General features: G+C 36.5%; 1 protein-coding gene across 9 annotated transcripts in view; it reads left to right on the forward strand.

Annotated features, from left to right (window-relative positions):
- LOC5569573 (potassium voltage-gated channel subfamily H member 8) overlaps window positions 1-26,258 on the forward strand; it is a 187,111-nt gene that overhangs the window by 80,172 nt on the left and 80,681 nt on the right. For 7 of the 9 annotated variants that reach the window (XM_021844060.1, XM_021844061.1, XM_021844062.1 and 4 more), the window contains 3 exons: window positions 128-208; window positions 270-406; window positions 798-1,026. In XM_021844060.1, coding sequence (XP_021699752.1) covers window positions 128-208; window positions 270-406; window positions 798-1,026 — 447 coding nt within the window. The other 2 variants (XM_021844058.1, XM_021844057.1) reach the window with 2 other exon arrangements.

Below are 26,258 nucleotides of genomic sequence, written 5' to 3' on the forward strand. Positions count from 1 at the left end.
AACACATTTGAAAGACACAAACAATACTCTTAATAGCGTCACTTATCCATCAAAAAATGCAAGCAATGACAATCAACAGAATTTCATAGATTTTCATAGGTATATTTTTCTTTCTTCACCTTTCTAGTAAAACAACTGTTGCCTCCTTTTCTTCCGCATCTAGATGTATTTTTAATAAATCCATTCTCTCCTACATTTTTGTACAATGGTAATTTTAGCCGCTTTATTGGGAGCACGATTTCGATCAGCTGAAACCTCTTTGCTTGCAGACGATGGGGCGGAGGATGAAAATTTGGAAATACCTCCGGGAGTTAATATGGGCCGGCGACGTTCACGGGCGGTGCTTTATCAACTTTCCGGTCATTACAAGCCGGAGAAAATGAAGACTAAAATGAAACTAAATAGTGTAAGTATAGACGTCGGGTTTGTAAAAATGTTGTTTCATTGGTAGCCCAATCTAAATACGTTGAAATCATAAGTTGATTTTGATAATTATTGTTTGAAATTGTTTTATGGTCAAAAAGTTATAAAAACATTTTCAAAGATTTTTTTAGTTTAATGTTGGTTGACTGTGAAAGAATTGAAATTACTTCAATTATCTTTGACTTTCATTGCAATACTTTAGATACTATTTATTTTTTCCGTTCTTGTTACATGGCAGACTATCGATAGACTGTCGAACAATGGCTACATTCATGTTGTGTCTATCATATTGGATCATGGTCTAATCCTTCATTTTTTTCTACTTTTCTCGCTTTGTCCGTTATCCACTTATGTTCATTTCGTATCTTTATTAGAATATATTACATTCTAGCGAAGCTCCACTACCTGAATATAAGACGCAAGCCTTAAAGAAATCACGTTTTATTCTGTCGCACTACGGAATGTTCAGGGGTTGTTGGGATTGGCTGATTTTAGTGGCCACATTCTACGTCGCCGTCGCCGTACCTTACAATGCCGCTTTCGTTACAACCGATCGTTTGACTGTGGCATCCGATGTTATCGTTGAAGCTTTATTTATTGTTGGTGAGTATACCGTTGTGGGATAAAAGGGGATTCGACTGGGGATGAAAATACTGTGTTCAATTTCGCTGGCAGCATTCAGGACAAGTGGGAAAGGTTTGTTTTGCGCGGAAATGCAATCGTATCCTACCTTTCCTACGCCTACCTATTGCTTTGATGTACCTTCTATGGGCGAGCACCGTTTAAGGTTGAAAAAGAAACATTATGTTGTATGTAGCGCAAAATATAGAGTGACATTGTTTGCTGGGTCGACTTAAAGGGGATCAAACATTAATTTGTGATCCTTTTACAAGAGATTTTCTGGGAAGGTCAAATTTCAAATTGATTAAAACCGTTCTGATTGATTCGGGGATTATATATGAGTTGAAGTTGTAGTTGAGTTGAGATATTTTGATGATTACATATAAAATACTTTAAAGCCGTGGTCACCAAAGTGAGGCCCTCGGGCCGCACGTGATGTCTATATCTCCTAAATTTGATAAATTTTGCAAAGTTTTTCTTCGGGATGCTGTTCTACTCCCAAAGTTATTAAGATCATGAAACAAAATTATTACGAGAACTATCTACTAACAGAAATAAAAATGGTTTAAAAAACAGGGCTGAGGATCACTGCTTTAATGCATATATAGATTTTTGTTTTATAGAAAGCTACTTAACTTTAAGATCACAATCAAATGAATGTTAATCAAAAATATTTCACTGTAATCCAGGAAACACATAGAGTAATGTAAACAAATCGATAAATTATGAATTGTTTCTTCTTAAACCCAGTGAAGGGTCCAATATTTCAAATAAATAGTAAACATAAACGACTCTGAATATATGTTTTTTTTTCTGAGTAAAGTGAAAAATATTTTTTTTCCTTTGTTATGTATAATAAGTGTTATTCAACCGGATGCATATTTTTTTAATCCTTTCGTGGCCTAGGGGTAACGCGCCCTAACTAGACATCAGGGAGTCGTGTGTTCGGTTCTCACCGAGAAGACGTGTAACTTTTTCGCAAAACTTCACATCAATTCGTCCATTTAATTCAATTCCAAAATATATGTAATGTTTAGCTTTTCGGTAGTTGTTAAACTTCAACTAGACTGGTCAGCCGTTAACCCCGATTCATGATTAATTAAAAACAAGTATTAATCGAGCAACGAACTCATGTTCCGTAACCGGTCGTTTGAGAACGTCGCGACGCATTGAAAGCCCACACAATAGAAATCTCAGCCAGCACGTCGATGGCGAGTGATGTGAGGTACTTTCACTACCTAAAAAATAATGCGCACTCGGCATTGGATATAAATAGAAAGTGTTGTGTTTGGATGGGCATCTAATTCTTCCGAAAGAGGTGCACTTTGCGAAAAAGGACCACGTGATTATTGAGCTGAAATCGAATTTAGGTTAACTGCTGCGTCCGTGAGTCCTCTCGTGGCGTAGGGGTAACGCGCCCTAACTAGAGATCAGGGAGTCGTGAGTTCGATTCTCACCGAGAAGACGTGTAACTTTTTCGCAAAACTTCACATCATTTGTCCATTTAATTCAATTGCAAAATATATATTATATTTAGCTTTTTGGTAGTTTTTAAACTTCCACTCGGCTGGTAGCAGTAGCAGTTCAGTTTTTTACAGGTGAGTTGATTTCACCTGCTTATAAGAGAAAAAAAAAACGTTTTTAATATACTTAACCTAACTTAACCTAAACATATAACGCATTAATCGTGGCAATAGAAGATTGTAACGATTTTTGCCTGAAATTATTAATTATTTTATTTGACATTTGTTCCAATGTTTCAACATTGGCAATTCTATGTAACTCATTGGTGATATACCAGGGAGGAAGCCTCAGAATCATTTTCAAAATTTTGTTTTGAATTCTCTGCAGAGCTTTCTTCCTGGTATTACAACAGCTAGTCCATATTGGTACAGCATACAACATGGCTGGCCTGAAAATTTGTTTGAATATCAAAAGTTTGTTCTTAAGACAAAGTTTTGATTTTCTATTAACACTCCGACAGCTATGACTACTTTCACTTACACGAAGTGCTGTGACCCAAAATTAGTAGGAACGGTATTTTCAACTCGCTATATCTCAGTGAGTTTTCATTCGATTTCTAATCTTTTTTCACGTATCAATTTTCCCAGGTATCAAGATTACTACAAAATGTGGAGAACTCAAATTTGTACAGTATTATAATCTTGAGAACTGAAAAACCCGAGGCAAGTCTTAAAAAAATGCTGTTTTTTGATAATAACTTTCTTTTTATCGCGAAGATCTATACATATTTTTTGCTTAAAATGAGCACAATCTCATAAGACATTAGAAAATGAAAACTTTTTGGTAGTTTATCTTAAAAAGAACCACACAATCTTCACAAATTTACGTATAATACAGATAAAATGCTTATTTTGTTTGAAACTTGAAATTTATCGCGATGACCAATACATATTATCACCTTTAAATGTACATATGTATATAGTGAACAACTTTCCAGAACAATGTTGTAAATTTATCTTTCAAGAAACTACAAAATTTTCACTAAAATACGTATAATACAGAAAAAATACTTATTTTGTTTGTATCTTGAAATTTCTCGAGATGACCAATAGATATTATCACTTTCAAATGTACATATGTATTTAATGAACAACATTCAAGAACAATGTTGTAAATTTATCTCTGAAGAAACTACAAAATTTTCACTAAAATACGTATAATACAGAAAAAATACTTATTGTGTTTGTAACTTGAAATTTCTCGAGATGACCAATAGATATTATCACTTTCAAATGTACATATGTATTTAATGAACAACATTCAAGAACAATTATGTATGTTTGAAACTCAAGAAACTACACAATTTTCCCAAAACTACGTATAATACAGAGAAAATACTCATTTTTGTTTGTAACTTGAAATTTCTAGAGATGACCAATACATATTATCACCTTCAAATGTACATATGTATTTAGTGAGCAACTTTCCAGAACAATGTTGTAAGTTTATCTTTCAAGAAACTACAAAATTTTCACTAAAATACGTATAATACAGAAAAAATACTTATTTTGTTTGTAATTTGAAATTTCTCGAGATGACCAATACATATTATCACCTTCAAATGTGCATATGTATTTTGTAAGCAACTTTCCAGAACAATGTTGTAAATTTATCTCTGAAGAAACTACAAAATTTTCACTAAAATACGTATAATACAGAAAAAATACTTATTGTGTTTGTAACTTGAAATTTCTCGAGATGACCAATAGATATTATCACTTTCAAATGTACATATGTATTTAATGAACAACATTCAAGAACAATTATGTATGTTTGAAACTCAAGAAACTACACAATTTTCCCAAAACTACGTATAATACAGAGAAAATACTCATTTTTGTTTGTAACTTGAAATTTCTAGAGATGACCAATACATATTATCACCTTCAAATGTACATATGTATTTAGTGAGCAACTTTCCAGGACAATGTTGTAAATTTAACATTCAAGAAACCACAAAATTTTCACTAAAATACGTATAATACAAAGAAAATACTCATTTTTGTTTGTAACTTGAAATTTCTCGAGATGACCAATAGATATTATCACTTTCAAATGTACACTCCCGTGCATAAGTTTGGGTTCACCCCCTCAAAAACATACAAAAGTGTTCTGTCCATATCTCTGTGATTACACGTCCAATTGAAACTCTTTAAGCCGCATTCAAAAGGCAAAGAGTTATTCTTACTTCGTATGTATTTTTCCAAAAACATTTTTTGAATTTTGTATACAAAATTTTTACTTTAAATTGTAACATTTTTCAAAAAACGCACTGCAAAATCATATTTAATTTCCTCAGCATTGGGTCGACCAAAATTTTAAATCAAAGTGTCATTAGAATCGTAATCTTATATTCTTTGAAGAGAATCAAAACTTTTGCACTATACACCATACTGAGGGGTGAACCCAAACTTTTGCACGATAACTTGACTGACTGTTTCATTGATTTTGAATACTTTTCAGATTTTTCCGCCAAAATTTCGTGGGGTCTCTTTAAAGAATATAAGATTACGATTCTAATAACACTTTGATTAAAAATTTTGGTTGACCCAATGCTGAGGAAATTAGTAATGATTTTTCAGTGTGTTTTTTGAAAAATGTCACAACTTCAAGTAAAAATTTAGTAAACAAAGTTCAAAGAATGTTTTTGGAGAAATACATACGAAGTAAGAATAACTCTTTGCCTTTCGAATGCGACTTAGAGAGTTTCAATTGGACGTGTAATCACAGAGATATGGACAGAACACTTTTGCATGTTTTTAGGGGGTGAACCCAAACTTATGCACGGGAGTGTACATATGTATTTAATGAACAACATTCAAGAACAATAATGTAAGTTTGAAACTCAAGAAACTACACAATTTTCCCAAAACTACGTATAATACAGAGAAAATACTCATTTTTGTTTGTAACTTGAAATTTCTCGAGATGACCAATACATATTATCACCTTCAAATGTACATATAAATATAGTGAACAATTTTCCAGAACAATGTTGTAAATATATCTTTCAAGAAACTACAAAATTTTCACTAAAATACGTATAATACAGAGAAAATACTCATTTCTGTTTGTAACTTGAAGTTTCTCGAGATGACCAATACACATTAACACTTTCAAATGTACATATGTATATAAAGAACCACTTTTCAGAACAATGTTGTAAGTTTAACTTTCAAGGAACTACAAAATTTTCCCAAAACTACGTATAATACAGAGAAAATACTCATTCTGGTTTGTAACTCGAAATTTCTAGAGATGACCAATACATACTATCACCTTCAAATGTACGTATGTATTTAGTGAACAACTTTCCAGAACAATGTTGTAAATTTAACATTCAAGAAACTACAAAATTTTCACTAAATTACGTATAATACAGAGAAAATACTCATTTTTGTTTGTAACTTGAAATTTCTAGAGATGACCAATACATATTATCACCTTCAAATGTACATATAAATATAGTGAACAAGTTTCCAGAGCAATGTTGTAAATTTAACATTTAAGAAACTACAAAATTTTCACTAAAATACGTATAATACAAAGAAAATACTCATTCTGGTTTGTAACTTGAAATTTCTCGCGATGATCCATACATATTATCACCTTCAAATGTACATATGTATTTATTGAGCAACTTTTCAGAACAATGTTGTAAACATAACATTCAAGAAACTACAAAATTTTCCCAAAAATACGTATAATACAGAAAAAATACTTATATTGTTTGTAACTTGAAATTTCTCGCGATGATCTATACATATTGCGACCTTCAAATGTAAACATGTTTTTGGTGAACAACTTTCCAGAACAATGTTGAAAGTTTAACTTTCAAGGAACTACAAAATTTTCCCAAAACTACGAATGATACAGAGAAAATACTCATTCTGGTTTGTAACTTGAAATTTCTCGCAATGATCCATACATTTCATCACCTTCAAATGTACATATGTATTTAGTGAACAACTTTCTAGATCAATGTTGTAAACTTAACATTCAAAAAACTACAAAATTTTCCCAAAACTGCGTATAATACAGAAAAAATTACATACTTTGTTTGTAACTTGAAATTTCTCGAGATGACCAATACATATTATCACCTTCAAATGTTCATTTGTATTTAGTGAACAGCTTTCCACAACAAAGTTGTTAGTTTAACTTTCAAAGAACTTCAAAATATTCACTTAAATACGTATAATACAGAAAAAGACTAATATTGTTTGTAACTTGAAATTTCTCGCGATGATCCATACATATTTTCACTTTCAAATGTAAACATGTATTTAGTGAACAACTTTTAAGAACAATGTTGTAAGTTGAACATTCAAGAAACTACCAAATTTTCCCAAAAATACGTATAATAAGGACTGTTCATTTTATAAAGTGGACACTTTTTTTATGCTATATCTTTTTTATTTATTGATAAAATCGTAATCGGTTTTCGGTACATCGGTCAGCTATTATTCTACAATGCTGTGAAAATATAAGATCTTAGAAAATGCTTTTGGTTGAGGAGCTAAATAGTTTTTTCCAAAAACTTCTAAGAAAAGTTGTTCGTCAAAGTTTAACATTATATTTCGCAATACAAAAATCCTAATTTTTATGAACAAATTATATGTTTGTATCCTTTACTATTCTACTGAAGGTATAACTTTAAAAAAATCAATTATATTCCACCATTCTCTGACATAAGGTTACTTTAGTGATTTACCCATTTATGATCAAATTTGATGATACACCATCCTTTCATTCCTAGCAAAAGAGAAAAGTAAAAAGCGTGTTAAAAACTAGTTTGGATTACTAAGGACACTTTATTTGTAAAAACGAGAGCTAAATCGTGAGTTTAAACCACAGTCTTATGTATAAATTTGACTGTTTATGGTAGTTTTACGAAAATGTCTCATACTTTTAAAATCATGTGCGCATATTTATTGATCTACTGCAAATTGTAAACGGTTTTCTCCGAATATTTTAATTGGTAATCTCAGAATAACATGTTATGCAAATAATATTTGCAAAATAAAATCAATTTTATTACAGCAGTGTTGCCAATTTCGATGATTGTCAATGTAATTTTAAATAAATTCTGAGAATAAAGCAATTGTGTTTCTATTGTGCTTGAAATATGACGTGGGGCTAAATAAGTAACTTTATGAAGGCGTAAGTTATTTTTCATATTAATACTATATTAGCGCTTCCGTCAGAACGTACTTTTAACTAAAAAATTCTACTCATATCAATTCTCTTCAAATTTAAAATATTTTTCTCTAAAAAATATAAGAGGAAAATGGTTTTATTATATCTGTTAAATTGTTGCTCCAAAAATTACTTGATTTTTTCCATCAGGTTTCTCATTGATGATGCTTTCGAAGGACAAGCCTTTTTTGAAAATAAAATAATATAAATTGTCGAATTTTCCAGCTAATTTCTAACAATCTCTGATTTTGACAACCTCCAAAAATCGACCGTTCTAATCGTTGTTCTATACTCGTGTTAAATTTAATTACTTTGACAAATTTTTATTATCACAACATTGTACAATACTAGTCGAAAAATCTGCAGAAAACTGATTGAAATTTCATTGATAAATTAAAAAGATACAGCATGCACAAGGTGTCCACTTTATAAAATGAACAGTCCTTACAGAAAAAAATACTTATTTTGTTTGGAACTTGAAATTTCCCGTGATGTTACCTTTAAACGTACATTTTTATTTAGTGAGCAGTTTTTCAGAACAATGTTGTAAATTTAACATTCAAGAAACCACAACATTTTCAATAAAATACGTATAATACTGAAAAAATACTAATATTGGTTGTAACTTGAAATTTCTCGTGATGACCAATACATATGTTCACCTTTAAATGTTCATATGTAGTTAGTGAACAACTTTCCAGAACAATGTTGTAAATTTAACTTTCAAGAAACTACAAAATTTTCTCAAAAATACGTATAATACAAAGAAAATACACATTTTTGTTTGTAACTTGAAATTTCTAGAGATGACCAATACATATTATCGCTTTCAAATGTACATATGTATTTAGTGAACAACTTTCAAGGAAAAATGTAAATTTAACATTCAAGAAACTATAAAACTTTCCCAAAAATACGTTAAACACAGAAAAAGTACTGATATTGTTTGTTACTTGAAATTTCCCGCTATTTCCTAAAAAAATATCACCTTTAAATGTACATTTTTATTAAGTGATCAACTTTCCAGAACAATGTTGTAAGTTGAACTTTCAAGAAACTACAAAATTTTCCCAAAAATACGTATAATAGAGAAAAAATTCTAATTTTGTTTGTAACTTGGAATTTTCCGCGATGTCACCTTTAAACGTACATTTTTATTTAGTGAGCAGCTTTCCAGAACAATGTTTTAAATTTAACATTCAAGAAACCACAACATTTTCACTAAAAAACGTATAATTCAGAAAAATACTAATATTGGTTGTAACTTGAAATTTCACGCGATGACCAATACATATTATCACCTTCAAATGTACATATGTATTCAATGAAGAACATTCAAAAACAATTATGTAAGTTTGAAACTCAAGAAACTACTCAATTTTCCCAAAATTTCGTATAATACAGAGAAAATACTTATTTTTGTTTGTAACTTGAAATTTATCGAGATGACCAATGCATATTATCACCTTCAAATGTACATATGTGTTTTATGAGCAACTTTCCAGAACAATGTTGTAAATTTAACATTCAAGAAACTACAACATTTTCACTAAAATGCATACAATTAAAAAAAAATCTAATATTGGTTGTAACTTGAAATTTCTCGCGATGACCAGTACATATTTTCACCTTTGAATGTTCATATGTGTTTTGTGAACAACTTTTCAGAACAATGTTGTAAATTTAACTTTCAAGAAACTACAAAATTTTCCCACAAATACGTATAACACAGAAAAAATACTGATATTGTTTGTAACTTGAAATTTCCCGCTATTTCCTATAAATATTATTACTTTCAAATGTAAACATGTATTTAGTGAACAACTTTCCAGGACAATAATGTAAGTTTAACATTCAAGAAACTACAAAATTTTCCCAAAAATGCTGTTATACGCAGAAAAGATACTGATATTGTTTGTAACTTGAAATTTCCCGCTATTTCCTATAAATATTATCACCTTTAAATGTACATTTATATTAAGTGATTAACTTTCCAGAACAATTTTGTAAGTTGAACATTCAAGAAACTACAAAATTTTCCCAAAAATACGTATAATAGAGAAAAAATTCTTATTTTGTTTGTAACTTGGAATTTTCCGCGATGTCACCTTTAAACGTACATTTTTATTTAGTGAGCAGCTTTCCAGAACAATGTTGTAAATTTAACATTCAAGAAACTACAAAATTTTCCAAAAAACATGTATAATACAGAAAAAATAATTATTTTGTTTGTAACTTAAAAATGTCCGAGATGACCTATACATATTATCACTTTCAAATGTTCATATTTATTTAGCGATCAACTTTCCAAAAAATTGTTGTGAGTTTAACTTTCAAGAAACTAAAAAAATCATAAAAATAAGAATAATACAAAAAAATACTAATATTGTTTGAAATTTCTCGTGACGATCAATCATGTTATCAACTTCAAACGTACATATGTTTTAGGTGAACAACTTTCTCAAAACAATGTTGTAAGTTTAACATTCGAAAAAACTACAAAATTTTCCCAAAACTATGTATAATACAGAAAGTATTTTTTTTATTGTAACTTGAAATTTCTCGCGATGACCAATACATATTATCACTTTCATATGTACATGTACGTTTAATATTACAAAAAATATCCGTTTAGTTTGTAACTTGAAGTTTCTCGATTTGAACAACTTCAAATTTGCATCTTTCCAAAACAATGTTCTGAGTGTAATTATCAAGAAAATACAATGTGTTTTTCAAAAAGACGTGATATACAGAAAAAAGTACTCATATTGTTTATTACTTGAATTTTTCACAATAACAATCACATTTAAATGTGTATATGCTTTTATTGAACATCTTTTCTGAACAATGTTTTTAGTTTATATCCTTAGAAAATACGTTTTATATCAAAAAAATCCCCTTTTTATTTGTAGGTTCAAATTTCTAGCCCAATTTCTTGACCAATGCATGTTATAACCTTAAAATCTCGTAGACTTGTGATCTCGCCCCAAAAATCAATGGTAATCGAGTGTGTAGCTCCTTGTTTCTAAGCAAATGAATGAGCAACTATTACTACTGAGGGATAGAAGATGATCTTCTCTTCATCGTAACATTATTGAATAGTGTGTAAATCTATTTGATTGCTCAGTAATTGCAAGCTACTTATTTGGTTACCATTGGCTTTCAAAGCGAGATCATAATTTATAGAGAAATGTCTTACGCATTTAGTGAACTTTTATGAATAATGCTACAAGTTAAACCCTGAAGATTTTTTTTCAGGAATACGTATAATACAGAAAAAAAAACTCTCCCTGGCTTGTAACTTGAAATTCCTCACACTAACCAATACATATCATCAACTTTATATTTTCAAATGTTTTTACCCAGACAACCAAAATGTACGTATAATGAAATCAGCTGAAGGCTTTGTATGTGCAAAATTTCACTTATAAGATGTCGCGAAAAGGCCTTCTACGTACAAAAGTGGAGGCGATATGCGTGCATGTATTATGTGATAAATAATAACATACAATGCGAGTATAGAAATATTCTACCGAACAAACCTGTGATCTTATGCGACTTAACTTATGATAACAAATGTTGATTTGACAGCTGCTACGGATTGATTCGACTTACTTTGTACGAGTGTACGGGACGAAACAAAATGTATAAAAGAACTCAGAAAAGAAGTGTTTTATGCGAGGAAGCTCATCAAATTGACGAGTTTATCCACGGTGTTCTGCGGGTTTGACGTAATTAGTATGAATAAACGAGTTGTAACGTGAACTTTTATGCGATTCCAGGTTGTCTGGGTAGAGAAAACCTTTCTAGAGCAATGTTGTTAGTTGATTTCTCAAGAAACTACTATATTTTTTCATAAATACGTACGAAACAGGAAAAATACTCTTCTTTACAGTAACTTGAAATTTATCGCGATAACCAATACATATAATTAACTCCATATGTATTTAGTGAAGAATTGTTCAAACAATGTTGTCAATTTACCTATCATAAAACTACAATATTATCTTTAATATCTACGTATAATATAAATATACTTTTCTTCCTTATGACTTAACATTTTTAATTTTAATTTTAATTTAAAATATCTTGCGATAATCAACACATAATATCACCTTCAAATATATATTGGCGTGCGATAAAAACTTTCCAAAAATACATTGGTATGTAGTAAAAGACTTTCAATAACATTGGTATTATTTTAACTTCCAAGAAACTGCAACATCCATACGTAAAATACAGAAAAATATACTCTGGAACGAAACATTTTTTTTTTGGAGACCGATACATATGTTATGTGTATAACTTTCAAAAACATACAATATTTTTTCAAGACTACGTATTATACAGAGAAAAAAAATTGTTTTGTTTATAACTTTTAATTTCTCGCGATGATCAATACAAATTCAAGTCATTTCTCCCTTGCTCAATATTACGTAACTTGATGACGCTAAATACATACACTTATTACATATGTACATTAAAATTTGATAATATGTGGAGATCATTGCGAGAAATTTCATGTAAACATAACAAAAATGAGGCATGTTAACAAACAAAACTGAGTATGTTTTTTTTTTGTATTGTACGAATTTTTGAGAAAAAAATGTAGTATCTTGAAATTTAAACTTACAACATTGTGCTGGAAAGTATCTCACCAAAAACATATGTACATTTGAAGATGATAATATGTATTGGTCATCTCGAGAAATTTCAAGTTACAAACAAAAATGAGTATTTTATCTGTATTATACGTAGTTTTGGGAAAATTGTGTAGTTTCTTGAGTTTCAAACTTACATTATTGCTCTTGAATGTTGTTCATTAAATACATATGTACATTTGAAAGTGATAATATCTATTGGTCATCTCGAGAAATTTCAAGTTACAAACAAAAATGAGTATTTTCTTTGTATTATACGTATTTTAGTGAAAATTTTGTGGTTTCTTGAACGTTAAATTTACAACATTGTCCTGGAAAGTTGCTCACTAAATACATATGTACATTTGAAGATGATAATATGTATTGGTCATCTCGAGAAATTTCAAGTTACAAACAAAAATGAGTATTTTCTCTGTATTATACGTAGTTTTGGGAAAATTGTGTAGTTTCTTGAGTTTCAAACTTACATTATTGTTCTTGAATGTTGTTCATTAAATACATAGGTAAATTTGAAGGTGATAATATCTATTGGTCATCTCGAGAAATTTCAAGTTACAAACAAAATAAGTATTTTTTCTGTATTATACGTATTTTAGTGAAAATTGTGTAGTTTCTTGAAAGATAAACTTCAACATTGTTCTGGAAAGTTGCTCACTAAATACATATGTACATTTGAAGGTGATAATATGTATTGGTCATCTCGAGAAATTTCAAATTACAAACAAAATAAGTATTTTTTCTGTATTATACGTATTTTAGTGAAAATTGTGTAGTTTCTTGAAAGATAAACTTCAACATTGTTCTGGAAAGTTGCGCACTAAATACATATGTACATTTGAAGGTGATAATATGTATTGGTCATCTCGAGAAATTTCAAGTTACAAACAAAAATGAGTATTTTCTCTGTATTATACGTAGTTTTGGGAAAATTGTGTAGTTTCTTGAGTTTCAAACTTACATAATTGTTCTTGAATGTTGTTTATTAAATACATATGTACATTTGAAAGTGATAATATCTATTGGTCATCTCGAGAAATTTCAAGTTACAAACAAAATAAGTATTTTTTTCTGTATTATACGTATTTTAGTGAAAATTTTGTAGTTTCTTGAAAGATAAATTTACAACATTGTTCTGGAAAGTTGTTCACTATATACATATGTACATTTAAAGGTGATAATATGTATTGGTCATCGCGATAAATTTCAAGTTTCAAACAAAATAAGCATTTTATCTGTATTATACGTAAATTTGTGAAGATTGTGTGGTTCTTTTTAAGATAACTTACCAAAAAGTTTTCATTTTCTAATGTCTTATGAGATTGTGCTCATTTTAAGCAAAAAATATGTATAGATCTTCGCGATAAAAAGAAAGTTATTATCAAAAAACAGCATTTTTTTAAGACTTGCCTCGGGTTTTTTAGTTCTCAAGATTATAATACTGTACAAATTTGAGTTCTCAATATTTTGCAGTAATCTTGATACCTGGGAAAATTGATACGTGAAAAAAGATTAGAAATCGAATGAAAACTCATTGAGATATAGCGAATTGAAAATACCGTTCCTACTAATTTTGGGTCACAGCCGCCGGAGTGTTAATAAGGGGATAGAGACATTTTAAATATTTTTTACATTTGGCTTGAATGCCCTCAATGTGATTTTTGAAAGTTAAATTCTTATCTAGCATGAGCCCTAGATACTTAACTTCATCTGACCAATTTATTGGAACCCCTCTCATCGTGACAACATGTCTACTTGAAGGTTTCAAATAAAGAGCTTTTGGTTTATGTGGGAATATTATTAGTTGAGTTTGGGAAGCATTAGGAGAAATCTTCCATTTCTGCAAGTATGAAGAAAAAATATCCAAACTTTTTTGCAATCGACTACAGATGACACGCAGGCTTCGTCCTTTGGCGGAGAGGCCTGTGTCATCCGCAAACAAGGATTTTTGACATCCCTGAGGTAACTCAAGTAAGTCAGATGTGAAAATATTGTATAATATTGGTTCCAAAACGCTGCTTTGAGGAACACCAGCTCTTACAGGAAGTCATTCAGGTGAAGATGAATCGAAGCCAAACCTCAAATTTTCAAGAGCACGGATCTGAAGAACCAAACATTCGTTTGAGCTGAAAACTTACCAATCGATTAGGTTTTCAGCTCAATCGGATGTTTGGTTCTCCAGATCCGTGCTCTTGAAAATTTAAACTTTGGCTTCGATTCATCTTCACCTTCAGACCTGGAGTTCTAATAATTAACCTGAAGTGTACGATTTGACAGATAACTTTGAATTATTTTAACAATGTATGTTGGAAAATTAAAGTTTTTTAATTGTACGATCAAACCTTCATGCCAAACACTGTCGAATGCTTTTTCTATGTCTAGAAGAGCAAGACCAGTAGAGTAGCCTTCAGATTTGTTGGAACGGATCAAATTTGTTACACGTAAAAGTTGATGAGTGGTCGAATGTCCATGGCATTGGCAAAAATTGAATGTTCGTTGATGTGGGCCATCATTCTGTTCAAAATAACTGTTCGCGCCAACGCGAAGTTTCTGAGTTGTGAGTCCTTCTCACCCCTGTCCCATTTAACCTCGAGCCGCCACGAGTATTTCGGACTCTCATCCCGACCACTAACAACCATCCCAAATAACACACACACCACGTCGTTAGTTTTGCCTTGCACCCCATCCATTCGAGCGACATGATCGAACATGTACCTGCACGCAGTCAAGCCGACCAACCATCCATCCCAGTCATGTATTGCGTGAAGAAACCCGCCCGAGCATCGCACTACCAACACCACACCGACACCAGTGAGCATTGCAGCATCCAGTAGTACAGTGGAAAGGATAGTAGTAAGGTGCAAGAGAAAATGACACAAAAGTCAAAACTGAAAAAGCAGTTTTCTCCTTTTAAAACAACAAATTGATGAAAATAAAAACACACAGCCTTTTTATTTGGCAAATAAAAGAGCTGTGTGTTTTTATTTTCTTCGATTTGTTGTTTTAAAAGGAGAAAACTGCTTTTTCAGGTTTGACTTTTGGACCTTTTTTACTTGGGCCGTAAGGTAGTTCCAAGGCATTCTTGTGCGAACAGTCGATCGAAACGGACGTATATCTGATAGTGTGAAAAAAATCGATCAGTGACAATAGTCACACCAGCACCTATTGTGCTGTACAACAATTGTCTGAAGCGTGCTCTTGAACAAAAGAGCAAAATGGAAACTCGGGTTCGAAAGAACACGGTGAAGCTAGTGTGCTCCTCTGGAAGCAAGACCCCAGCCCACTTGGAAGTACTGAAGTTTACTCTACAACACCTGAAAGTCCCCCCAGCTGACCTTCATTCCGTTTATCGGGATGAAAACGAAAACAGGTTTTACCTCAAGTTCATCCACGAAGCAAAGTTCTCGAACTTCATGAGTGGCCTTGAAGAGGCCTACACGTTCTACTACGAGGATGGCAGCACGACACGAGCTCACCTGGAAATGGCCAGTAGGATTTTCAGGTACGTCAGAGTGTTTAGTTTACCCCCGGAAATCGAAGATAAGGACATCGCGCACATCCTTGGCCAGTATGGTACAATCCGGCAACAAGTAAGAGAGCGATTTGCTGCAGCACATGGTGTTAGCATCTACACGGGTGTCCGGGGAGTTCATATGGAAGTGGCCAAAGAAATCCCCCCACACGTGTACATCGGTCATTTTCGGGCCAGAGTCTTCTACGATGGCCTGAAAAACAAGTGTTTCCTTTGTAAGGGCGAAGGCCACGTGAAAGCAGTTTGTCCTCGAGCGGTATCCAAAGATGGCGGCAACGGCAGTAGTAGCGGTGGATCATCATACGCCAATGTGACCGCGCTGGGTGAAGCGGCAAAGAGTGAACTACCAAGCGTCAGCGCCAAGCAGCCCGGAAGTGATGGAGCGGATGCACAAAAACCGTCATGCTCCAAACTTGCAACAGATCCAGCAATCAACGAAACAATTTCACAAGACACAAGCGCGGCAGAGGCTTCGAACGCGGCTGACGATCTCGAAGCATCCAATGGTGAGGATGTGCCTGTTCCACCCCAGGATCAGGAAGCAGATCAGGAGGCCAACGAGGAGATGGAAATGGACGAAAAGAAAGCGGCTTTCAAACGTACAATGATCTCAACTTTAAACATCAACGCAATTGGATCAGACACGAAAAAGTCATTGCTAAAAGATTTTATATGGAATAACGACCTGGATGTTATTTTTCTCCAGGAAGTGTCTTTCGAAAGTTTCGCGTTCATACCATCTCATTATGCATATGTCAATATTAGTTCGACCAACAAAGGCACTGCTATTCTTCTGCGTAAAAATATTGAACCAAAAAGCGTTCTACTAAATCCAAACGGTAGAATCTCGTCTATTGTCTTCGAGAATGCAAATTTTGTTAACATCTACGCACACTCTGGAGCTCAATTCAAAAAGCAAAGAGACATTTTGTTCACCGAGGATGTCATCCCGCATCTCTCTGGTGACTATCCCAACATCCTACTTGGCGATTTCAATTGTATTCTAAATGCCAATTTACAGCCCAGATGCGTTCACTAAACAAGTAAGATCGATTGAAATTCTCCCAACGGCATTCTCTGATCACCACTCTGTGATCATGAAATACACATTAACTGATCCTGCTAGCATGGTTCGCCAAGGTAAGGGGTTTTGGTAAGTAAACCCTTCCTCGATAAGCCGGAAATTATAGACAAATTCGTTCGAATGTACAATCAGTTGAAATTGCAAAATTGTTTCAATGAAAACTTCAATGTGTGGTGGAATCTTAACTATAAGAAAAAGACAAAGTATTTTTTTAAAACAGAATCATTTGCAATCAACGCAGAAATTCGAATGCAAAAATCTTTTTTATACGCCTGCTTGAAACAAATATCTGATTCTATGATGCTCGGCAGATCATGTTCAGATGAGATGTCCTTCGTAAAATCAAAGTTAATGGAAATTGAAAACAGACGGCCTTCAAAACTACAGTTTGAAGTATCAACCGAGTACCTTACATGAAGAAGAAACGCAAGGATTTTATCAAATTTCGACTCTACTGAACAACAGTAGCCAATCAAATTTGCTGAAACTGAAGATCAACGGTTGTGTAACTGCGGACAGCGCTTCCTTGAAGATTTTCTTAGAGAATCATTTCAAAGATCTCTTTGAAAAGAAAGATTTCAATAGAGTTGGTGTCGAATCTATCTTAGACCATGTCAATAGATCTTTAAATGCATTAGACAGACAAAATTTAGTACAGCCAATCTCCAATGAGGAATTTGAAATCGTATTAAGACAATGTGCAAAAAAGAAAAGTCCCGGACCTGACGGCTTAACATACGAATTTTATATTTCGCTTAAAGATCAAATCAATAATGAATTGATTAAATTGTGTAATATGTACCTGTTAGAAGGAGTGCCCCCACCGGCAGCTTTTTCAGAGGGAATAATAACGCTGATTCCGAAAAAAGGCGATTCCACTGAAATTTCCAACCGTCGTCCCATTTCAATGTTAAATTGTGACTACAAAATTTTTTCAAAGATACTTATGAATCGGCTGCAACCATTAATGGAAAAACTTCTCGGACCCGGACAAGCAGCTTGTGATCCGGATAAGTCTTGTATCACTAACCTCAAGTTACTCAGAAACGTTATAATCCGGTCACAATAAACGAAACGGTTCAAGGGACTTTTGTTATCCTTAGATCTGGAGAAAGCCTTTGACCAAGTGAACCACGATTTTTTGTGGATCCTACTGGAAAAGTATGATTTTCCGAGACAATTTATAAAATGCATACAAAACTTGTACTATACTGCCTCGTCAAGAATCCTTGTTAACGGATTTCTAACGAACCCCATTAAAATTACGTCATCCGTAAGGCAAGGTTGCCCCTTGAGCATGGCGCTCTTCGTACTCTATATAGAGCCCCTCGTTAGAATGATATACAATAGTATTAATGGAGTGCTGATTGATAACATTTTTATCAAAATTGTGGCCTTTGCGGACGATATCAATATAATTGTTCTGAATGATAGTGAATTCGACACGGTTCTAGCGTTAATAAACTATTTCAGCATTTATTCAAAAATCAAACTCAACGGTCAAAAATCTCAATTTTTGAGGCTCAACAACTGTAGATCAGGACCGCATATGTTAAAAGAAGTTGAAAAACTGAAAATATTGGGAGTAACCTTCACATCAGCATTCAAAAATATTGTCAATGAAAACTATGACGATCTAATAAGGAAACTAAATATTTCTGTCAGGAATCACTCTAAGCGAAAACTCAATTTTTTCCAAAAAGTTCAAATCCTCAATTGTTATGTGCTTTCGAAAATTTGGTATGTTGCTCAGATATTTCCTGCTGAAATTCACACATATTCAAAGTTCGGATGCAACAATTATATCTACCAGTTGAAAATGGGGGATTAGCTCTTATAGATGTAGAATCAAAAACAAAAGCATTGTGCCTACAACACCCCTCGTTGCAGCGACGCCGCTGGTGGGGTTACAAACACTTCACGACAGGCCATGCACGTAACCGTCAAGTATGATAGTGGAATGGAAGACATGTCGAAGCAATAGGAGATTTGTATACATGCAAGTCATCATAGTACTACTTTCCTCCGTATGAGACGTGGCTACCAAATCGAAGCAACTATTAAAACTATATTACCCTATCTAATTCTGAAACTATTTACACTAAGCTTTTCCTGGATCGTGAATTTGTGCTTAAAACTAGAGGTCAGATTTTGAAATCATCTGTAAGTAATAAAAATTAGGCCTAATTGAACTTAAAAACTAATATGTACAATACGATTGTAGCAAACGCCTATTCACGAGGGTTATCGATACGATCCTTCCAAACTCTATAAAACGTGCACTAAAATCGTAAGTAAATTGTATACTTTTTGCGTATCAGTTAATAAAAATGAACTTTTTAGCTTGAAGCTTACATTACCACAAAAACGTGTTTGCTGTCGAGATTTAGTGACAACCCCTCCGAATAAAAATCTTCAAGGATTTTATCTACGGGGTCTCAGAATGGAAGCACATCAGAAACCCGCCGGATACAGCTGCAAGTCCTGCGATAGACCGGACACCGACGAGGAGAAATGGGTCGCTCGCGATAGCTGTAAGCTCTGGGAGCACTTTGGCTGTGCGGGGGTGGATGATTCGGTAAAGAACCGGCCCTATCGCTGTCAGGAGTGCAAAACCAAAACCGCTGTCCATAAAATGCCGTCATCTCGCAATTTGCTACCACCACCTTCAGAAGGTAGATCGCTGAGATCATCAACGGCCAAGTCTGGTCTGAGGCAGGTCAATAAAGTGACTCAATTGGCATCACAATTCGCTCGGAGCGCTCATAGCACGACTTCGAGTGTCCGTGCTGCCCGTCTGCAAGCCCAAATGAAGCTGGTCGAAGAGGAGCAATTACTGAAGGAGCAGGAGTTAGAAGCCCAAGAAGCGATGCGGAAGAAAGAAATGGAATAAGAAGAACGCCGGCTAGAAGAAAGGAAAGCACTATTGGAAGAAGAAGCGCGGCTACGGCAACGAAAGCTGCAAGACGAAAAGGAGTATCAGAAGCAGCAACAGTTGATCAGGATGGAATCTCTGGAAAAGAAAAACACCATCGCTCGGCAACTAAGCGAGTGCAGCAGCAGAGGTACATCGATCCCCGATTCAGATCAAGAGGTGGCCCGTTGGCTTCAACAATGTTCGCCAAATTTACTCGACGATAGAATTCGATCTCTAAGAATTGATCCTGAAGAATCAGTACCAGAAGCCTTACCTAATTCATCCTTGTTTGCGGACTGCCAACAACAAGTAGAAATGGACCAACCAGAGGCAGCAACCGGGCCGAATCGTTCTAACCATCCGTTGCAGCAACCATTATATCGCCTCTCTTCAGCCCATCAACCACACCCCTCGGATCGTGTAGCGATGCACAATCATGCGAGCTTCACTCAGCGGCATCCAATGTTCCCCTCAGAACCGAGATCAGGATTGCCACGAAAAAACAGACAAGATGCCGATGATACACGAGAGCAGCGACAGTCGAATAATATGGAGACAGAGTTCACTCCTATGGTAATCAACGCCAGCCAACTTGCAGCCAGGCAGGTGATGGGGAAAGAATTGCCCAATTTCTCAGGTAACCCCGAAGATTGGCCGATTTTCATCTGTAGCTTCGAGCTATCGACAGCTGCTTGTGGATACACCGATGCAGAAAATCTCATTCGGTTACAGCGATGCTTAAAGGGACATGCACTAGAATCGGTGCGAAGTAGACTCCTTCTCCCTTCGAGTGTCCCTCAAGTCATCAACACCCTTCGAACGCTTTACGGCAGACCAGAGCTACTCATAAGAACACTTATCGAGAAGGTGCGTTACACTCCAGCACCTAGACATGACCGCCTGGAAACGTTGGTTGAATTCGGGCTCGTCGTTCAAAATCTAGTGGACCACCTGAAGGCGGCGAAACAGTACACGCATTTATCCAACCCAGTACTAATGCAGGAACTAGTAGAGAAGCTCCCCGGTTCACTCAGAATGGACTGGGCAATTTACCGAAGCAAACAGCCGTATGCTACGTTGGCAACATTCGGGGACTTCATGACGGGACTACTGGAAGCGGCTAGCCAGGTGACCTTCGAACTTCCGAACTCAAGTCGTAGCTCCAGAGGTGAACAACGACGTACCAAAGAAAAGGGTCTTCTCCATGCTCATTCATCAATACCCGTTTCCTCTTTGGAGCCACCGTCATCACCAAGTCCAAAAAGGTCAGGTAAGCCATGCGCCGCATGCGAACGTGAGGGACACCGGGTGGCTGATTGCCATAAATTCAAGTCCTTGAGCAACGACGAGCGGTGGAAAATCGTTCATCAAGGGGGATTGTGTAGAACTTGCTTGAATGGTCATGGAAAGTGGCCTTGTAGGTCTTGGCAAGCGTGTGCAATTGAAGGCTGTAACGAAAAACATCACACCCTTCTTCACCCCCCTTCCCCTATCCAATCATCCCTCAATGTCTCCGTCAATAACATTATGCAGAAAAATGGTTCCTCTCCCATGTTTCGAGTCCTTCCTGTGGTATTATATGCCGGTAAACGGAGGGAAGTCGTCTTCGCCTTTATCGACGAAGGCTCATCGACAACATTTTTAGAGAAGACGGTCGCTGATCGTCTGGGTGTTTCTGGGCCGGTCGAACCTTTGACGTTGCAGTGGACGGGCAACATAACTCGAGAGGAACGAAAATCACAGCGCGTGCAACTAAAAATTTCTGGTGAAGATAGTCTCAATATCCATAAGCTATGTGAGGTCCGAACGGTTAATTGTCTAGTTTTGCCGACGCAATCCATGAAGTACGGCGAACTCTGTCATCAATATCCTCATTTGCGTGGGCTTCCATTGAAAGATTACGAACTCATCCAACCGAAACTACTAATTGCATTGGACAACCTTCGTTTGGCTGTTCCTTTGAAGGTAAGGGAAGGGGGAGTTTCAGACCCCATAGCAGTAAAATGCCGACTGGGTTGGAGCATTTACGGATGCGTGCAAGGTTCATCATCCCCACGCGCTGTAGTCCATTTCCATGTTGCTGCATCTGCTGACAGTGACCGCCAGCTGAACGACCAGTTACGTGACTATTTTGCGCTAGAGGATGCTGGAACAAGTGAACAGATGAGGTTGTTAGAATCAGACGAAGAGAAGCGAGCGAGAACGATACTGCAACAAACAACTAAACGCACGGATCGTGGATTTGAAACCGGACTGTTGTGGCGGGATGATAATCCGGATTTTCCAGATAGCTATCCCATGGCTATTCGTCGTTTGAAGGCTTTGGAGCGAAAATTATCAAAAAATAACTGGTTACACGAGCGTGTGCGCGAGCAGATTTCTGAATATTTGAGGAAGGGGTACGCTCACAAGGCAACCGAATCGGAGCTGAACAATGCTGATCGCAAACGCATGTGGTTTCTACCACTTGGCGTGGTCGTACACCCCAGGAAACCGAATAAAATTCGACTGGTGTGGGATGCAGCAGCGATGGTGGACGGAGTCTCTTTCAACTCAAAGCTTTTGAAGGGACCTGATCTACTAACTCCACTTCCAGCCGTTCTTAGCCGTTTCCGTCAGTTCCCTGTAGCAATCTGTGGCGACATCAAAGAGATGTTTCATCAGCTCTCAATCCGTGAACAAGACCGTCTGGCACAATGTTTTCTTTGGCGCGACAGTCCAACGAATCCTGTTCAGATCTATGTTATGGACGTGGCAACATTTGGCGCAACCTGCTCGCCCGCCTCAACGCAATACGTAAAAAACATAAACGCAGAAGAGTTTTCCGAAGACTACCCACGAGCGGCGACTGCGATTGTTAAAAATCATTACGTCGACGATTACTTGGACAGCTTTCAGACCGTCGATGAAGCCGCTGACGTGATTAAGGAAGTAGCTTGGGTCCACTCGTTAGGAGGTTTTGAGATCCGAGGTTTCCGCTCCAATTCTACAGAGCTTCTTCGTGAAATAGGGGGACCTTCGGCGGTTGATGAACCGAAAAACTTAATGCTGGAACGAAGTGCTACCAGTGAATCAGTGCTGGGGATGTCCTGGGATCCCACGAATGATTGTTTCTCCTATTGCTTCAATCTACGGGACGATTTGCGCTCAATACTGGATGTAAATCTTTTTGCTACCAAAAGAGAGGTTTTAAAGGTCGTAATGAGCCTATTCGATCCGCTCGGGCTCGTTTCACACTTTCTCGTCCACGGAAAAGTAATAATTCAGGGGACTTGGGCTGCTGGATCTGGATGGGATGAGCCAATTAATGAAGACCTTAACAGAAAGTGGCGTCAGTGGGTGTCACTCTTCCCGAAGCTCAATGAACTAAAAATTTCCCGGTGCTACTTCTCACAATTTCCGTCCAGTATCAAGAATCTACAAGTTCACACCTTTGTGGATGCCAGCGATATCGCCTACTCTTGTGCTGTATATTTTCGTTTAGTACACGAAGACTGTGTCCAAATAGCGCTGGTAGGAGCTAAGTGCAAAGTGGCCCCTCTAAAGACACTATCCACTCCACGGCTAGAGCTGAAGGCAGCCGTCCTCGGAGTAAGATTCGTGGCAGCAATTCTTGAATATCATTCACTTCCGGTGTCCCAACGGTTCTTCTGGAGCGACTCAACTACGGTGCTAGCGTGGATTCGGTCTGACCATCGTAGATTCCACAAGTTCGTGTCGGTGCGAATAGGCGAAATTCTTACTTTGAGCGAGCCGCAAGAATGGAAATGGGTACAATCCAAGCTGAACGTTTCCGACGATGCGACAAAATGGAAGGACGGTCCCAATCTCAAACCTGAGAGTACCTGGTTCGATGGACCCAGATTCCTTTACTTCGATGAAGCGGCATGGCCAGAGCAACGGATTACGACGACAACTCATGAAGAACTTCGACGTGTTCAAACTCACTGGAGTCGCGAACCAATGATAGATTACTCCCGATTCAACGAATGGACAAGACTTCAACGCACAATGGCATACCGTTTTGATTCATATTACGGACAGATTTTAATTCCGGACACTCTACTTTGTATGGGAAACATTTCACACGAAATGTTTCAATTTTTGCCGTTCGAAAGTTCAAAATTTCGAGGCTCGTTTTAATAAGCTATTTTGATAAACATCTATGCAAATTTATAATGCACAATTGCCTTAGACGTCTCTTTAGTGGTTTAACAATTTCATTTAAGGATTTGACTTTTCTATTAATGATTTTCATGAGATGTCCGGAATTCGAATCAAAGTGTCCGGAATATGAGGCAAAAGTGAGGACTCGTCCGGAATAAGAATCATCAAAAGGCTATACATTTCGATTTATTTAAAATTATTCAAGTTGCAGAAGCGTATTATTCACCCACGATTCGAAAGTAAAGGGTTTCCGGCGCTCGATAACGCTGAGGAATCATACAGAATGATTTATTTTGAATGCTCTATGCTGTGCTATACTTCCCAGAGGCCTTAAGTGTCCGTAATATGAATCAAAACGGTATGTCGTTCGTTTCATCAATGGCGTGCGTCAACGAAATGATGGGCTGAATATACAACTGAAAGTACTCACTCAAGAGGAGCTAGCACAAGCCGAAATTATGCTATGGAAGTCGGCACAGGAGGAAGTCTTTGCTGAAGAGCGATCTGCGTTGGAAAAAACAATGGGCACTCCAGAAGCTAGGCACGCCTTTGTGTCAAAATCTAGCCCAATTTATAAAACTTGGCCGTATATGGATGACCAAGGAATCCTACGAATGCGAGGCCGCATAGAAGCGGCGGACTATCTACCCTTCCATGCAAGGTACCCTGTAATACTACCAAAAACACACCCAGTTACAACTTTGATCGTGGGATGGTTCCATCGTCTCTATCGTCACGCGAATCGAGAGACGGTAACGAACGAACTTCGGCAACGTTTTGAAATTGCCAACATGAGATCCATTGTGCAAAAGGTAGCAAAGGATTGTTCCTGGTGTCGAATCAATAAGGCCTTCCCAAAAACACCAGTAATGGCCCCTCTTCCCAAGGAACGATTGGAACCGTATGTGAGACCCTTCACGTACGTTGGGTTAGATTATTTTGGGCCAGTGCTGGTCAAGGTTGGCCGAAGTCAAGCCAAACGGTGGATTGCTCTTTTTACGTGTCTGTCAGTTCGAGCTGTGCACATGGAAATAGTACACAGCCTTTCTACGGAGTCGTGCATCATGGCAGTCCGAAGGTTTATATCGCACCGTGGCTCGCCTGCTGTGATATATTCGGATAATGGCACCTGCTTCCAAGGGGCCAATAAACAACTTACAGAGGAGATTGCTGCTAGAAACGAAGCAATGGCGCACACCTTTACGAACGCCGATACGAAATGGAAATTCATTCCACCTGCCACTCCGCACATGGGGGGCGTTTGGGAGCGCTTGGTAAGATCGGTGAAAACAGCAATTGGATTGGCTCTTGAATACCCTCGTAAGCCCAACGATGAGACTCTAGAGACCATCATTTATGAAGCTGAAGCGTTAGTGAACTCCAGACCGCTCACGTACATTCCATTGGAGTCAGCAGACCAAGAGTCGCTGACTCCCAACCATTTTCTTCTGGGCAGCTCTACGGGTAACAAAATCGAAACAACCGAAGTGTCTGGATACGCTGCACTCCGTAGCAGCTGGAAGATGGCCCAACATATCGTTAACGAATTCTGGAAGAGGTGGATAAAGGAATATCTGCCTGTTATAACACGCCGGAGCAAGTGGTTCGAGGAAACCAAAGACCTAATGGTAGGAGACCTAGTTCTAATTGTCAGTGGGTCTGGGCGAACTCAGTGGACTAGAGGACGGATTGAGGAAATCTTCGTCGGCAGCGATGGGAGAGTTCGTCAAGCACTTGTACGAACGGCAAACGGAGTTCTACGGCGACCTGCCTGCAAGCTAGCTGTGTTGGACGTCGAAGGAGGATGTGAACCCATGCGACTCCAGAAGAATTCGAGACATCACTTAGGTTCACAGGCGGGGGTATGTGCCGACAACACCCCTCGTTGCAGCGACGCCGTGTGGGGTTACAAACACTTCACGACAGGCCATGCACGTAACCGTCAAGTATGATAGTGGAATGGAAGACATGTCGAAGCAATAGGAGATTTGTATACATGCAAGTCATCATGGTACTACTTTCCTCCGTATGAGACGTGGCTACCAAATCGAAGCAACTATTAAATAGTTATTTATGCAACAAGTTGCAAAATGATGATTTTTTTAGCACGAGTCGTACATTTATCCGACGAGG

The sequence above is a fragment of the Aedes aegypti genome, chromosome 2, assembly GCF_002204515.2.
Source record: "Aedes aegypti strain LVP_AGWG chromosome 2, AaegL5.0 Primary Assembly, whole genome shotgun sequence".
Classification (NCBI taxonomy): Eukaryota; Metazoa; Arthropoda; class Insecta; order Diptera; family Culicidae; genus Aedes; species Aedes aegypti.